At 41.8% G+C, this 17216-nt stretch overlaps 1 protein-coding gene across 1 annotated transcript in view; it reads right to left on the bottom strand.

Annotated features, from left to right (window-relative positions):
* Window positions 1-11526, bottom strand: part of cdh2 (cadherin 2, type 1, N-cadherin (neuronal)) — a 72442-nt gene extending 60916 nt beyond the window's left edge. The window contains exons 1-2 of the mRNA XM_037787142.1: window positions 11151-11526; window positions 9374-9482 (exon numbers count right to left, since the gene is read on the bottom strand). Coding sequence (XP_037643070.1) covers window positions 9374-9482; window positions 11151-11210 — 169 coding nt within the window. The 5' untranslated portion in view covers window positions 11211-11526. The remainder of the gene's footprint in view (window positions 1-9373; window positions 9483-11150) is intronic.
* Between the last annotated feature and the right edge of the window lie 5690 nt (window positions 11527-17216).

Genomic DNA, 17216 nt, shown 5'->3' with positions numbered 1-17216 from the left:
GAACACAGCCTTCTTCTACTGATAATACAACCGTTGTATTATCTCCACAATTCAGTCCATTGTGCTCACAACTTGAGGCAGGAAGTCATTTACAACGAGAAATTTGAATCAAAATCAAACCGTTATGCCACGCGCCTTTGTCTAAGCCACCTCATTTTGTGCAGACTCAGTCAGACTCAACATGTTTTTTAGAAATTAGCAGACCCTAATCTTGTAGCAGCAGTTATACCCTTCAGTAAGAATATACCCCCCTCAAGCCCCTGTCCTGCTGAGCAGGCAGTGCTACAGGAAATAAAGTGGCGACATGCTGCACGCTCTTTAATGCCTCAGTAAATATCGACAGAGGCAGAGATAATATAAACTCAGACAACGCAGGGCCGCAGAGCGATATGTTGCTCGCTTGCCATAGTGTGCGCTCAAATGGACTGGAGACTAGAAATTGCTGCAGGTCAATCATAATATCTGTGTGGTGATGGCAGACACTGGTGTCAGCAGGGCCTGGTAACAGTAGATCACTTGAGACAAGTAATATGGCGGGCTACATATGCTTATCTGATGAGCCGACAGTTTGGGACGGGGTGGGGGGGGAATGGAAGGCAGTGTTCCCAATCAACAATCCAATCAAGATTAAATTAAAAGATTAATTTACTGTAAATAAAAGTAATGATGTTCTTTATTTTGTAAGACAAGCAAAACAATTGAAATAACCATCACCCCGCAGGTCCCTGGGATGATATGATCAACAGTGAATGGGACTTATTTATATCCAGTCTCTCGACAGATGCGGACACACACGGCACAAGTTAAGCCCCAGACGCACCAACACGACATCAGAGAACTAGTGGCGACGAATGCCTCTAGAAAAAACGCCAACACGGGCAGACGAGAGCCGACGCTGCGGGACACACCAAAAAAAACTAGGCCGTCAGACGCTCGCCGACGGCCGATCCCGGTATGTCAGGGCATCTATCAAAAAATATTACCAACACCACTAAAATGGCACATCACATTCATGACTGAAGCAATGAAGCAACCAAGGGCACTCCAAGAGACAAACTCAGTTGTAGAATAAAGGACTAAATGCTGCAGTACTGTCCTTGCATTACTCAATTAAGTCCCATCAATCATTGTATAGCGCCAAGGGAGCTCTTCCATCTTAAAGCTCATGTGTGGCAGGGGGGGAAGGGAAGGGAAGTAGGTGATAGGAGGCTGGATAAAAAGCAGGATGCATGGACAATGTCACGAGATATGACCTAGCGACTCATCGGAGGCCAGTGTCCAAAGAGGCGCTGGTGCGTTGAAATTGAAGCCCCCGCCGGAACACAATAGTTGGCGTGGCCCGCAGGAGGTAGACGTCTCTCCTCCAGGCAGGATATTGGCTTTTGTGAACATGGTTACAGTATCTGGGTCAATTAACGTGTCCCTGCTTCAAATTTCTCTTTTGTTGGCGGAGGAATAATAGTGCGCCGATTCATGTAGCCTCTTGAGCACAGCATGAGGTTTGAAAAAATGTGAGCTATACGGTATGTGTGTCACTCGCATACAGAAAAAAAAAGGCTAAACACAAGGCTAGTTCTGTTTCTATTTTCTGCGTTCGCTCCAACTCATTAATATATTCATTTGAGTATTAGCTTCCCGGTTTGACCCTGCACAAAAAGACTTGTCTGCCTGTTGTCTGTGGTTCAATTCAGTTGGATTTACATCTGGGCAGCCAGTGAATGCGTTCTTGTCTAAAAAGCAACAAAGCTGAAGCTAAACGTATTGCCTTAAGAACAAAAGATTTAACGAGAGAGGGAAAGTAGTGGGGACTGGGAGTGGCCAAGGCTCTCTACACTCTCATGTAGCTGCACATAATGAGAAAAACAAGCACGGCAAGAGAGAGAAACTGGGCAAAATCGAACGGGGGTATTGCACAATAAACAGCTGGGGCAACACCACAAACAGAGATTTCTTTGTAGAGACAGGATCTGTGAAAGAGATATGGAGCTGTTTGCTCTACCAGCCTAAAAAGGGCCGTCCCACAGAAGAGAAATGGCAGTGAAATCCACAAATCAGTCCCAAGTAAAGTAAACAATTCACTCCATAGTGCTGATGTATTATCTTCTAGGGTGCAAGCTGGCATTTTACTTTTTTCCACACTTGTTCTAGCATTTGTAAAAAAAAAAAAATAACACTAGCCTAGTTATAAGGAGGCATATGCAGAAAGTCAGGTCAATACGGCTATTTATACACGGCCTCATTACATAGTGGGGTCATCTCATGCACTTCCTGGGTGTTCTTCACATTAAATAAAACAGAGTGCCAGCTACACAAAACCCCATTACGAATGATTCCAGCTCCCTCTCATGTCACGACCAAACTGCAAACAGGAACGGATTGTTTTAGACTGATAAATAAATCTTTTCTCTTTTGACAGTCTTTTAGATGGAAGCACATACATCAATTTGAAAAACCTTAGCCAATACAGCATCACGGGCGGAGGGGCCCAGGTGTGATCTAGAACCAAATAACCTATAAAAGCCCTCTAACCTTCACATGACTGCAGTGTGAAGGAGCAATACAGTGAAAGCTCTGCTTTTCAAAATGTGTCCCTGTGGATCATGACAGACTGACATTTTCAAATTTGGCAAATCTAGTTACATGCAACCTTCTGAAAAATAAATGACCATCTACATTTAACTAGTCACAGTCAGGTTATACTATACTGCGGGGTCTGCCTGCGGATTTTCCGTCAAATTGTGTTGATAGAGGCAGTCTGGGTTAATTAACCTTTACCAACAGCTAGTTATGGAAGTCTCTGTTACCAGAAGCTGCCCTTCAGCACCACCACCGAGAGCCGTCTGGGTTGAACAAGCTAATTATATGCCAAGGACAACCCCCCTCACACATTCACACAGGCATCAGAGAGGGACACCTCAACTACTGCCCAATATCAGAGCCACACACTGTTAGGTGCCAATAGCAGAGGGCAGGGCCTGTAGCCGATAAGAGCGACATGAACGGAGGTGATGAGAAGCCATCAGGATAATGTCAGTCCTACTTTATCTACATTCAGGCATTGCTCAAGTACCTGTCTGCCTACAAATATGGAGGGATTATTTTCAGACTACCGTTTGGTTTAGTTAAGAACTCAGAGCCTAAAAAGGTCAGACATCAATAAAATACGTCTCAGGCTCAGAAAGCACACCCACAAATTAGCCACAGATGGGTGCGCTTGTTTTAATACGCTAACATTATCGTTTAATTTTTTTACGACATGGCCTTAGGACTGCAACAGAGCTGCGATCGTCTGACAAATGGTTGCGGTGGCCCTAACACTAGCACTCGACCAACTCTGCTTCCTTGTTATACTGGAGGCAAACTGCATCAAAGGTTACTTCCCAAAAACCACGCACTGCCAAGATTCAATCTGCCGTCACAATATGTGGCGGTTATCTAGGCCATGGCGCTCCCAGGAAAGAAAAAAAGAAAAGACACAGTGACGGGAGATGAAAATAAAGTTATGCAGGCTGATAACAATAAAGAATAAAACAAATTCAACTTCAACCCGCCAGTGATGCTTTAGCTGGGAATTGGAGCACAGCCTTCATTACAACATATTGATCCCTGCAAACAAAGACCCTGGATTCATTGATTCACTTCATGAAAAAAAAAAAAAACGATGGAGGGGGCGGGGGGGCGATGCACTGCTCTTACAAACTTACACTGAAACTGCTGCCTTAGCTAATAAAAATAGAGGAGTTGGATTTTGAACCCTACCAAAAAAGGGAGAATGATGGGGCTGCTCTTGATGTCCCACATTGACAAAGAGAATATGTGAAACATGCAGCAGCCACTGTACGATTAAAAAGGAAGAGCTTCACACCATTTTTCTCATCTGCTTTATGACGGCTCTTCTGCGCTCATGGATCTCATCTTGAACAGGGATTTGAATATTAAGAAAGTCATGTTTGACTATTGAATTATTCAGGGTTAGCACAGACATCAATGCAGACCTCATCCACCTCAAACACAAAGATCTCATTGGCAGACAGTGCTTTTTTTCTGACACTGGGCTTCAGCAGATACTCTATTCCAGGCTATTCCTCAAAGTCATCAACCTTAGACTGAATATTTCAATAAACAACGGCGCTATATACAAATTGAAATTCTGAAATGTTCCAGAGAGTCTCTTAAAGTCTTTGGTCCATACAACAAGGGCCATAATAGTGATTTACTGTCCAATATGCTGTTGGACGAAAACTACTATCAAAATTGCTATGCAGATTGCCTGAAAACTAGGGGAAAGAAATTGATTCACCTATATATATTTTTTTCCCGAAAACGGCGGAGGTTCCACGTGGATACGACCTGCACCCTCACATTTTAAATCCAACGTGGTAAACACTACACATTCAGTCAAGTATGGAAACACTTTGGGTTTCACACATTGCAGGAAAAGCAGAGCCAGACATCATGGCTAAAGCTGCATGCTAACTCTGTCATGGACAGTTAACGTTATCGTATTGTATTTATGTGCGATCAAGCCAGCTGTCAACTGTAGAGCACCCATATACTGACATTTATGTTAAATGCATTCAAACGGCCCCGATGGATGTATAAAGAGAACGGAGCTAACGGGAGAGCTAGCGACGGACTTGCAAAGTTAGCGGAAGTATACACATGTGACTACATCCGGTTTTCAGAATAAAGTCTTAATAAAGGGAACTCTATATACAAAATACATATATGTAAATAAGATTGATTGGATTATATTCACCAGAAGTATAAAACATGTTACATGTCCCTTATAAATTAAAAAGAAAATACCACTAATTTGTGAGGGGAAATGTTTTTAATCTTTGATTTTTGGATTGCTGGAAAAAATGTAATAATGCCTGACAATGACTGATATATTTGACGTCAGGACATCTCTGACTACATACATGCTGAAAATCAAAAAAATCTGACTGTATTAGTTTAGATATTTTCCAAAGTAAAAGTCCCTAGAAATGTATGATTCAACTTTTTCCCATGGTCTAGTGTTAAAAAAGTTATAACAATAAATCGTAATATTGAATCGCAATACTTGTAGAATCTCAATATTTAAAAATCGTAATACATATTGAATCAGCACCCAAGTATCGTGATAGTATCGAATCAGGAGATAGGTGTAACGTCCCAGCCCTACTGAAAACCATTTTTTTTTTTTATTTGCCTGTCCGTTTCTCCAAGTGATGAACGATCTACCTTGTAGGTTAGAAAGACACGAGGTAAGGGTGCCTCCCTGGTGACGGGTCAGGACCTCTTCGGCTGGTCTTTAATTCATCTATACCTCACCAGGAAACCCCCACCAGCCTCATCCCAAATCTGAGAGCAGGAAAAAGGTTTGAGTGCGTTGCTGAGCACTCAACCTAGTTTACAGGAGAGGGTCGAGCAGGGTCACGTCTCACCAAACACTGGGGCCCCTTAAACACATCTGAGTGGCCCCAGCTGTACCCGGGGCCATCAGAATCTCAACAGAGCGCAGAGAACCAGAACAACATAAAAAAAAAAATGGGTTCAGTCGGTGTAACATTTCAAGAATACCATGTTTTTCTTGTCAAAAGAGTGAAATTTGGTTTGTTTAAAAGGTTTGCCTTAGACAAACACAGCAACGAGTGGTAATTATACCTAATGATAGATTAACTGAAAAATCTGAGATATATGTAGCCCAAGAGCCCTTTCCAGTTCATGTTCTCATTGCTGACGTTGACACTAATTGTTTCAATCACATATTAAACTGGTCAACTGTAAATACCCCCCCATTCATCTGTGGAGCCGGTTCCCTGGACACTCTTGACACGCTCACATTTAAAGCACTTGAACCGAGGCTAAAGCAGACTATAGACGTACTTCTCTTTCATCTCCAGAGCTCCCATAATTGTCATAAAAAGAAGCAAAACACAGGGCTGTTGGGGTGGAGGAGAGAAAAATGAAAGCAGAATGCATGGTTGGGGGTAGGGATGGCAGAACAGCAGCATAAGAGAGTTTATTAAGCTCAATTAGGCTTTTGGGCTTTTCATTAACCCACTTTTTAGGGAGGGAAACCTCTGCTGAATAATGCTCCGACTGACTCACTTTGCAACCCCGCTCTAAAGGCCTCATCTGCAGAAAAAAAAAAAAACTGTGCAATGTGTGTCAGCCCTCCAAAGCCACTAGAATTCCATTAGACACCCAGAGGCGAACCACCCGCGGCTGCAGCCTACCTGAAATTAAATGCAATTTAGTAAAACAAGTCACTTTATCAAGCGACCAAACAAGATAAGAGGCCCCAATGTTTAAAGACGTTAGCTGCTTTGTATGATTGTCTGATAATAAATAACCATGTTTGGTCGTTTCCCTCCACTCAGTATCAGGCCAGAGCAAATATTCCAAACTTAAAAGCAAGGTCATACGAGCCCCAGAGGGTAGACAGTGGGTAATCCCCTAATCCTGACGTGGTTTTGCATCTGCAAACAATGAGCGTAACCTCCCTTTAATGGATCATCTGTGAGGAGTTCTCATAAAAGACTAATTGTCCTTCGTGGCTTTTCTCTGTGCTGCTCTGCCAAACAACTTTTAAGAAATGCATTTTAAAAAAATCTATTGAGAATAAGCGGGGCGTCACTCGGCCAACTAACAGTTATAGAGTCTATAAAGTCGAGTTTACCCCCCTGGGGAATGTGATTAAATCTTACTAAACCAGATAGCTATGTTAACTGGTTGGCCACAATTGCCATCATCAAATCCACAGGATGTCTCTCATTTAGCACATACAATGTCAGCTGTTTTACGTGTGAATAGACCCCCATTTCCAGGTTTTACACACCGCAGGATGTGTATTCTCTTGATCAATAACAAAAGGAAAGACTGCAATTAGATGGGACAAAGATATCTAACAACTCACCCCTGCTGCATCTCATGCATATACTGGGGTCAAAAGCAATACAATACGAGCCAAGGATTCACATTACTGACACCTTACTCAATGTACAGATAGTGTTACACAGATATGCAAGCAGGTCCTATTTCAACTAAATTACCAACCAATAAGAACATTGTTTTTCTACGTACTGGAATTAGCTGGTTATTTATAACATCACAAAGCCTAGGTTCTAGGGGTGGGGGAAAAAAATGTATACAGCATAGTAGCGCAATATTTTGCGTGGCAATTTTGTATCGATACACAGATGTCAAGTATCAATCTTTTATTATATAAACTGTCAACCTCTTAACAATCCGAGCGCTATTCTGTCGTTCAGACGTTGTTGCGGGCTCGATCTTGAAGCTAGAGTGAAGATGTTGGTATCATATGAAACTAGAAAACCTACTGAAACAATTGGTACCAACCTTTGGAGAGGAAAAACTGGCATGGCCATTTCCAATGGAGTCCCTTGACCTCTGACCTCAAGATGTTTTAATGAAAACTCTGAGATGAACAGAGCGAGAACTGTATCTTATAAGATAAAACAGATGTTGACAAACTGCATAATTTGCTGTTGAAAAAAGGTAATAAATTGCAATATATCTTATCGCAATACTCAGCATATCGTAAAATGTTTAAAATTGCAATAAGAACATATTGTGTTAATATCGTATCGTGGGGTCTCTAAGTTCAGGTATGGTTAATAATTGACTCCAACCAGATTTACTCAATGCCTTTCTACTCATTATCTAAAGCCTTTCAGGGCACAATTGACAAAGTTAATGAAATGCAAGGAAACCTAGAGCATTAGCCCGCTACATGCGGCTATAGAAGCATCAATATGGAAAAAAAACCTCAGCTCCTGGTCAAAAACAATATCCCAAACCAGCATGGCGAAAGCGAAGTTGAAAAACTTTGGGCATGGTCTCCACACTGTGGGGGCTTTGTCTTTCAAAACATGCCACAGGAGCTTTTCATTAGAGAATGCAGTTTCATTAACATCATCCCACGCTGCTGAGCCCCGCTGCATTACAATGACACAGGAGTGCCCTGGCCTCTCTGTCAAGGAAACCTCCACAGAGCAACAACTCGCTGGGGGATGGGAGGGTAGAGAAAAGAGACGAGGGGGTAGTGTGTGTGTGTGTGTGTGTGTGGGGAGGTGGGGGGCAGACAAAAGGGGAACCTGATTACCCCAGGTCACGGCTCATCCACAAGCCAACAGAGGGAAATCCATCACCTGCAGGATCAAACGGAAACTTGTGCACAAGGTAAAGCCCAGTGAAAGCTGTACCCACCCATAGTAAGCACTCTCTTCCCTTCTCTCCTTTCTTCTCTCGTCATTGCTCCCCCCCATCCCCCCCACCCACCTCCACCACCTATCTGACTCACACCAACGGCAGCGTGCAAGTTTTAGGCACACACTGTGAAATCCAACACAAGCGAGAATGTTTTCTGGTCCAAATGACCTCAAGGCTCTAACCTCTCTAATAGCACACTGGTGATATATTCCAGTTTTTATTGCCGTCTGTAGGCCGCCTGCGTACTCTTTCATGCTAGCTGCATCCTCATTTTGCCAATATTAAATTCCAAAGAGGGAGTATTGGTCATGCTCGCTGCAACGTAATGGGCTACTGCGAAAAAAACATTATTTTTCACTTTCTTGTTTGCACCAGGTTATATATATTATATAAACCTACTACATCTGGGTTTTCCCACAGAAAGACTAGCGCTGTAACAAACATTTTGAAAGATAATTAAATCGCTGTTATTGCTGCCATTGAGTGGGCTACGGATACATGACCATATGATTCCGGCAGGAGCCTTTAGGCATAAAAGTGTTTAAAGAAATAGACAGAAATACTACTTTAAATCTGTACTGCAGTGATGTTAAATTAGCACAAGGCGAATGCAACATAATGGCATATGGTAATGGGAATAATCCAATGCACCAGCACAATGTATAGGATTCTTAAAAGCTAGGTTATTTGCTTGATTAATGTTGTATTCAAATCTGTGTGTAATCGAGTTTTTATTCATCGCAACAAGCCCCCAGTGCAATCAACAAACTTTTCCTACGTCTAACGACAAAGCCAGCAATTAATACTCGTCTCGACGAAATGCAAATCGCAAAAGCACAACCTGTTTAGCCACAATGTACGATCTAGCATTTCAGTAACAATCTGCGTCTGCTGCCAAAGGAAAAAAACAGCATGTAAGCAGAATTGACAGGAGCTATATAGTTAAGTTGAACCACATTTGAGCTGGTTTTACAAGGCAAACTACACGACTCGCAGTACAACACGGCTACACCGAAACTAATTGTTTAAATATGTCAGGCTTGTTCTGATCCTCCCCGAAATGTAACACATGGAGGCACGCACGCACGCACACACACTCAAACAAACATAGACATAACAAGCATCCAGCACGGAATATTTCAGCACTCACCGTTGAAAAGGGGATGTCCTTGCTCTGTGATATCTGGCACCACAACCTTGTATACATCTTCAGAGAAGCCTGGTCTGCATGGCGGGGTGCCCCTGCCCTCTGCTGCAATCTGTAATGGTAGGGGGGGGGGAGACAATGAGTCATAAATCAACCTTCAAAAAAATGCACTCCAAAAAGCCCTCTTGGTCACGTTTCTCAAGTCCCCACAGTTGTACAAAAGCATCTGTTGTTTTTATAGCAGGGGGACCGCAATTAGGATAATGAGGCCAAAAGGGTTAAGCATTAGCCAAAAAGCATGGCTAGGCAAGAACAAGCTCCATTTGTACCCCTGGAGGGGCCCAGGCACAGGGGAGGGTTATGACCAGTCGGCCACTCTGACCAGCACACTACTCTGGACAAACACTCCACTTTGAAGGACAGGAACAAAGCCATAAAAAGGCAAAAGCTAACGACCCACTGGGAATAAACATGTTCGTGTAAATGTCTGAATAAACAAGAAATAACAAGACGTCTAAGGAGAATGCAAGGCGGCGTGATCAATATAGTGCCTAGTTTTCAAAAAAAAAGACTCTGCTTATAGGGTGTCAACACAAAAGATTCAGGGGAATAATAGGGGGATGTTGCAGAGCAAAAGAAAAAGTGTGCATCACTGGTGGGCTGGTGTTTCCCGTAAAAGCATAAAAGAAAGAAATCACTAACAGAAAGAAACCACCAGCAGAGCATAACTGATGTCCAAAATATACATCACACAACCCTCAGCATTGATTCAGCTCCTATATAGGAACAAGAGGGCCTGGCTCTATTTCTTTGCATGCACTAGTCTCTCCAAAAGGAAGAATGTAAAACGAGAGGAGTCCTGCTGAAAAAGAGCATTGTGGGTATCCGTGCCACTTGCCATTTTTAATCAGAGGAATTTAAATGGAAAATGCTTTGCAGAGAGAAGAGGAGGAGGAGGAGGAGGAGGAGGAGGGAGCAGAGCTGGGAGTCTAGTACATTACAACAAGGATGTACATTTCTGGATATTAACACAGACCAGCCAAATAATCCTTTACAACTTATTTCAGCTGCCAAAAACTGTATTATATTTCACTGTTTAGCTGTTGCTCAAGGGGACACAGTTTGAACAAAGTGGCCACATAGTGAAGAAAAGAAAATTATTCCCAAAAAACAAAACACTGAGGTTCCTTCCTTAGGATTCAAAAGCAACCCATCACTTGTGCTACACATAGTTAAGCTATACATTATTATTATTTAAAGGCTACTTTTCATTGTTGCTCATGAGGGCTTTTTATTTAACAGAAGCAATTAAGGGACAGGGACACGCTGCAGCAATCTACATACTATATATAACTAAATATAACCATGTGAGAACTAGGTTAATGTGGGCCTGAATCATCATCCAACAACTTCCCAGAAAAGAAAATTAAAAAAAAAAAAAAAATATTCAGCTAAATATGAACTCTTTAATTCAGACTACGTCATTGGAAATGTGAACTCTATAAAAAAAAAAAAAAAAAAATGTAAAATGCGCGTGTTGTAGTTTAACAGAACCTCGTGATGCCATACCTACAATGGAAAGAACCGTGCTGCTGGACCTACTTTATCGTGTATGTTTTTGGGTGCTATATGTAAAGTGCCTGTTGGAAGGAAAGCTGGCTAGCAGCTCGACGGACTGTGGCTCGTAACTCAACCGAACAGCATCTCCAACCGAACAACAAGCAGCTAAAGTGTCCGGTGTATAACTCCGCTCTCCTCCTTTTTTTAGAAATCACATTACCTGCAGTCCTGCCAAGACCGCCAGCAGAAACAGACGGCTGCCCTCGTGTAGTGAGTACATTGGTACGCCCGTAAATTTCCCCCTTCTCTTCGGAATCCGTGTAAAAAAAAAAAAAAGAAATAAAGGAAAAATAAAAAAGAATATCCGTGTGGCTCAAGGAAAAAAAAAAGGTCCCTCTACGACAAAGGCAGGAGCAGGAGCACGAGCGGTGGTGGTGGTGGTGGTGGTGGTGGCAGCATGTAGCAGCCTCCTCCTCTTCTCTCTCTCTCTCTCTGTGTGTGTCTATCCAGTCAGTATACTGAGGGAGAGCAGTGCCTGGTACTGAGGCTGCTGCTCCCTCCCATCCAGTCCGACACAAACACACAAAAAGGAGCCCCAGCCAGCCACTAGTCTATATAAACCGCCCATCTCACTGTCTCTCCCTACTGGTCACACAGCCAATTTCACTGTTCACTGCTGGGACGGAGCTGGGGTCCCCTCTGTGTTAATAACCAGCATCCCCAAATGACAGAGTATTATAATATTCACACATAATAAGTTATGTTCATTCACAGTGGGTGGTAGAGTTGGTGGTGGTCTAATCTTACATCATGGTGTATTTATTAGAGCTGTCAATATTATATTTAATTAATTGCATGATTGTTCCATGATTAATCACGGTTAATTGTTTTTTTTATCTGTGCAAAATGTACCTTAAAGTATTTAATACTCTTATCAACATGGGCAAATATGCTCGTCTTATGCAAATATATATTTATTATTGTAAATCAATTAACAACACATACTGTAACACATGACACATATTGTCCAGAAACCCTCACAGGTACTATATTTAGCATAAAACAATATGCTCAAATCATAACATGGCAAACTCAAGCCCCAACAGGCAACAACAGCTGTCAGTGTGTCAATGTGCTGACTTGATTATGACTTGCCCCCAAACTGCATGTGATTATCATAAAGTGGGCATGTCTGTGAAGGGGAGACTCGTGGGTACCCATAGAACCCATTTTCATTCACATATCTTGAGGTCAGACGTCAAGGGACCACTTTGAAAAATGGCCATGTCAGGTTTTCCTCACCAAAATTTAGCGCAAGTTTGGAGCGTTATTTAACCTCCTTCCCGACAAGCTAGTATGACATGGTTGGTACCAATGGATTCCTTAGTTTTTTGTTTCATATGATGCCAGTATCTTCATCCTGGCTTTAAAACTGAGCCCGCTACAACCTACGAAAGATCGATTGCGTTAATGCGTTAAAGAAATTAGTGGCGTTAAAACAAATTTGCATTAACGCGATATTATCACGTTAACATTATATTTTTCTGTTGTAGCCTATTATAAAGTATTTAAGTAATATTAAAGGAACAGTGTGTAACATTTTGTGGGATCTGTTATCAGAAATGTAATATAATATTCATAACTATGTTTTCATTTGTGTATCATCACCTGAAATTAAGAAACATTGTGTTTTCGTTAGCTTAGAATGAGCCCTTCATATCTACATAGGGAGTGTGTCCTCTTCATGCTCCCAGGAAGAGCGTCAGGCTGTGGAGCAAATTTTCTTAGTGGCCAAACGGTGGAATTACAACATCCGTGTCCGTCACATGATGCAATTGGGCCCAAAAATACTTTTTCCCATTGACTTACATTGGGAAAGAGACATCTGTAACTCAGTGGATCATTTTCTTTTTAGGTAAATCAACTTCCCTGTACGAACACTTGAATAGCCCTTATTTAAATCATTAGGTCCTAAAAATTGTAAAATGTACTAATAGTCAAATCCAGAGTTATTTTCCTTCCTCAGTTCATGTGAATGAGCCCCAGACCGAGGCTGGATCGAGGGCTGCGCCTGCTCGATGGGCCCAATGGATGCGGAAGATCGCAGGATGATCCGGGACTTTATCACTCGGCAGTTGAGTCGCAGTCTTGGAAAGGGAGAAGTTAGTGGAGGGGTACTGACTAGCCAAATCCTACACACTGTGCCTTTAATCATTTTTAATTAACTAATTTATCTGTATTTCTTATGTTTATAGACTATTTTATATTTATTATATATAGTAGGGCTGCCCCCTCTTAGTCGATAAGTCGATTAATCGGTCGTTTTGGTTTTAGTCGACTAAGATTTCTTTAGTTGATTAGTTGTTTTTTATGCTTTTTCATGCTGAATGACTTATTTTCAAGAAACTTATGAGCACTTCTCTGGTAAACACAAGATTTAAAGTGGTGCTTTTTTGGGATTCTTTGTGGAAAAACTCCAGGTCGATTAAATCAGCTAATCGATTAGTCAACAAAATCGTATGAGTGTTAGTCGACTAAGAATTTCTTTGGTCGAGGACAGGCCTAATATTTAGAACTGCCTAAAAAGGTATGAAATGCAAAACTGCTGATAAGGCTTTGGTATCCTGATTTAAACTACATAATATCAATACCAACCAATGGTAATATGGTTCTCATTGATATGACCAAGGCCGTCCTTCCAGTCCAAATTAAATTAACTCTCAACGGACAATGCCTCACCATTTCAGATTACAACACGCTGCAGTAGATTTCAACATTTTAAGGTCAGTTTGAGGTCGCCATTTTATTGCTTATTGTCCAGTTTCAATTACTCATGCACACTACATTTAAATGAGACATAGAAATGCAAAGAAAGACAAACCAAAGCAGACATTGCTGTGTGTAAATATGAATTTCTTACAGCTATGAAAATCTCATCATACCCACTTCTTGGTATTGTCAGTGTTTCATTTTGAAGTTAATTTTGAAGTTATCAAATAGTAGTGTGTTATTTCTGATCATGATACACTGGGTTGTATGTATTTCTCTGTTGTTTTTCATCTACATTCTGTGGTTATTAGCTCCAGACTCCTTTGCTCTCAAAATGCGTTTTGAATGTCATGGGCGTCAGTAATTCAGGATGCAATCAGTTGTCTGTCAGTCTGTATAGAGAGTAGCCTCTATTGATCATAAGGTGGGAGATTTTGATCACATTGCCCTCAGATAATAGCTGTTTACTGCACGTTTGATCTTAAGGATTATTAATTGTCGATGTTTTAATGTTAATCTGTGTATGTTTGTGCGTGTGTTTTCCTCTCACATGCACACAGTCTCCCTCATTGCTACCAAAATAAGCTCACTGTTTCACAAATTACTATCACTGAGGAATTTTGCATTCTGTCCATTCATCTTCACTTAAGCTTGGAATCTGTAAGTAAAGCTTTTTTCGTGTTCCACTAAAATATGCAATGAATAATTCCCTCACATTATCTTCTCATGTGATACAGGCTGATGAAGGTTAAATTACGTTGGTTGTGCTGCTGACATCTAATTAACTATCAAGAGATGGCCCTATGGAATAAATTGCATCTGTGACACACAGATATTTCAGTTTGTTTAGACGAGAAAAAATACTTATTCCATCTTCAAAATAATAAACAAAGCGATGACTTTTCGTTCACCTCCTCCTGGGCAATCTGTTGTTTTCCAAGTTATTGGCGTTTTGTGGCGAGTGCAAGTATGTGATGGGAGCGATGCTGCTCCCCTCCTCCTACAAATCAAACCATCCGCTCCTGAGAGTGATCATGTAATCCTAAACAAACAGCAAGCACTATCACATCCCGCTTACAGACAGTACACACACAGGAAGAGAGGGCTGAATAGTTTTTGAAAGTGCTTGTAATAAGAGACTCATGTCACTTCACGCTCTTGTCATTGATTAGCGTGCCTGATCATCCATGTTTTTAAATAATTAAACTGTCTCTTTGGTGGAAATGAATGCCATCAAAAGAAGAAAGAAGGAGCAACAAATTGAAGATAACGTTAAAGAAAGTCTGGTTTCACACAGCTAGTTTTCCTCACAGCTATTAAAGAGGACATATCATGCTCATTTTTAGGTGCATACTTGTATTTTGTGTTTCTACTAGAACATGTTTACATGCTTTAATGTTCAAAAAGCGTTTTATTTTTGGCTGGACTGCAGAATGCCAGCCATAAAAACGCAAAAGTTTGTTACTGAGTGACTGACTGACTTACATGATTGGTTGGCTGAGTGTTGGAGTTTCATCATTGGCAGTTGCTCTTTCAAAATGAAAAGGCGGGAATAGTACTTTGTTTACATTTTTGGTGGGAGTGGGGTGTCAGCAGTTCCACTCACAAGCGTGAGTGCTCATCTATCAGTGCATTTCCATCAGATTCAGTGGCTGATGGCATTCCCATTCATTTCCTATGTGAAGCAGGAGAAGAAGTCACCCAGTGCATGATGGGCGTGTTGCGGCGAGTTGGGATGGGTCTATATTTACATTTAGTTGAAAATCTCAATTTTATACAAACAGGCCCATCCAGCGTGGCGCGGTCGGCTCACGAAACTTGGACCAAGCTGCGATCTAAAATGAAACAAGATTCAGCCGTGGAATAGCCTATTTCTCGCATAAAATGTTTTCAGAAGTAGATTTTGGTGGTAGGCGCTATATAAATCCAAGTTATTCTTATTCTTATAATTGTTTAGTTTGCTTAGAGTCTTGTTTTCAACCGGCTGTGCTGCAGCATCTCTTTTCAACCCTCCCGAAAAGCCCAGTCTGCTCTGATTGGTCAGCTGGCCCACTCTGTTGTGATTGGTCAACCAAACCAAACTCTTCGGACTCCGCTCCAGCTCTGCTCTAACTAGTTATGTTTGATGGCGTGTCAAAGTAGCTGCTGGGCAGGTATTATGCGAATGTGTTACTTGGTGACATCACCACGCTACGGAAGAAAAGGCGGGACTTCAAGCAAGGCGTTGCAGGCAGTTCAGGAGCAGTGTTTCTGTTGGGGAGAGTAACTCCCTTTGTCGTGGACTTTGGGCTTTGTTACTTTGCAGACCTTTTACATGCACAAAAACTATATAACACACTAAAGGAAAGGGAACAAGCAAAATGCATAATAGGTCCTCTTTAAGGAACATTACAAAATCATGTTTTCACCAAAGGCAAGTCAGATTCAATGTGCACTTTGGGAGAATAGGGCAAGAGATCAAACTGAATGACCTGTTGATAATTGATATCGCATTTTGTACAAATTTATGTAATCTAATGTAATTGAAAGTGGGATCAAAATGCTCCATCTCTTTGATTAATGCGGAGGCGGTTATCTTTCATCAGCACTTGTCTAGGCAGGGAGGGGAGGAGGCGTTAGCGGGAATCCAATTTGGACTTGGTGCTTTCAATCAAACAATATCATGTTGCATGATTCATAAGACCAATCTGAGAACCCCCGAGAACTCTGTGTGCAGCGTATACCTGAATTTGGCATGGTCCAAAATGTGCAATCAAAGGAGAAATGTACCATTCAAGGTCGGCTGTGCAGTTTAATATATTCTCTGGGCTGTACTCTGTGTGGACAGATAACGTTGTTTCGCGGGCATGTGTGAGGCAGCTGTATGATGCATGTTGGTTCGTGCTGCTGACACTGCTGTTGACTCTCATAAGCGTAGGTGTCCGAGGGCTGGTGGCCTGGAGGTGGCCTCTTGATTCCGCACCTTTTACTCTGCACAATTGGAGCACTGCAGCACGGTGTGGCCTTGATGGCACGGGGAGAAAAATGGAGGAGGTCAGCAGCACTTTCACATCCGCGGCACTTCTTCATGCTGACTTAGTGTTGATACAGGAATATCACACAGTTTGCATTCCCGCTCCCACATACTGTAATTCAGAGCTGAGTCGTTTCTGCTGAAAGCCAAATATAGACAACAACATTCGGTGACACACATGCACATAGCCTCTTTCTGTTGAATTCATCGGCTGCTTATGTAAATTGACAAGAGGCACAGATCCAGTATTTTATGAAATGACACTCAGTATTCAATCAGCGAGGGAGAATGTATTCTCTTTGGGTTTAAGCACACATGTTTTGACCCCTCTCGACTGTCGGCTCATTACCTTGTCACTGGCAATCCCGTGCATGTCAAAGGTTGCTTTGGAACAAATTAGTGACGGGAAAGGAGCAACCATAGTCCTCAAAGCCATTATCAATTCCAATCAAGCTTCATTGTTATGCATTCAATAAAAGATCTCTGAGGACCACAGTAATGCTC

This window comes from Sebastes umbrosus, chromosome 12 (genome assembly GCF_015220745.1).
Source record: "Sebastes umbrosus isolate fSebUmb1 chromosome 12, fSebUmb1.pri, whole genome shotgun sequence".
In the NCBI taxonomy this organism is placed as follows: Eukaryota; Metazoa; Chordata; class Actinopteri; order Perciformes; family Sebastidae; genus Sebastes; species Sebastes umbrosus.
This window is presented reverse-complemented; position numbering and strand designations above follow the sequence as displayed.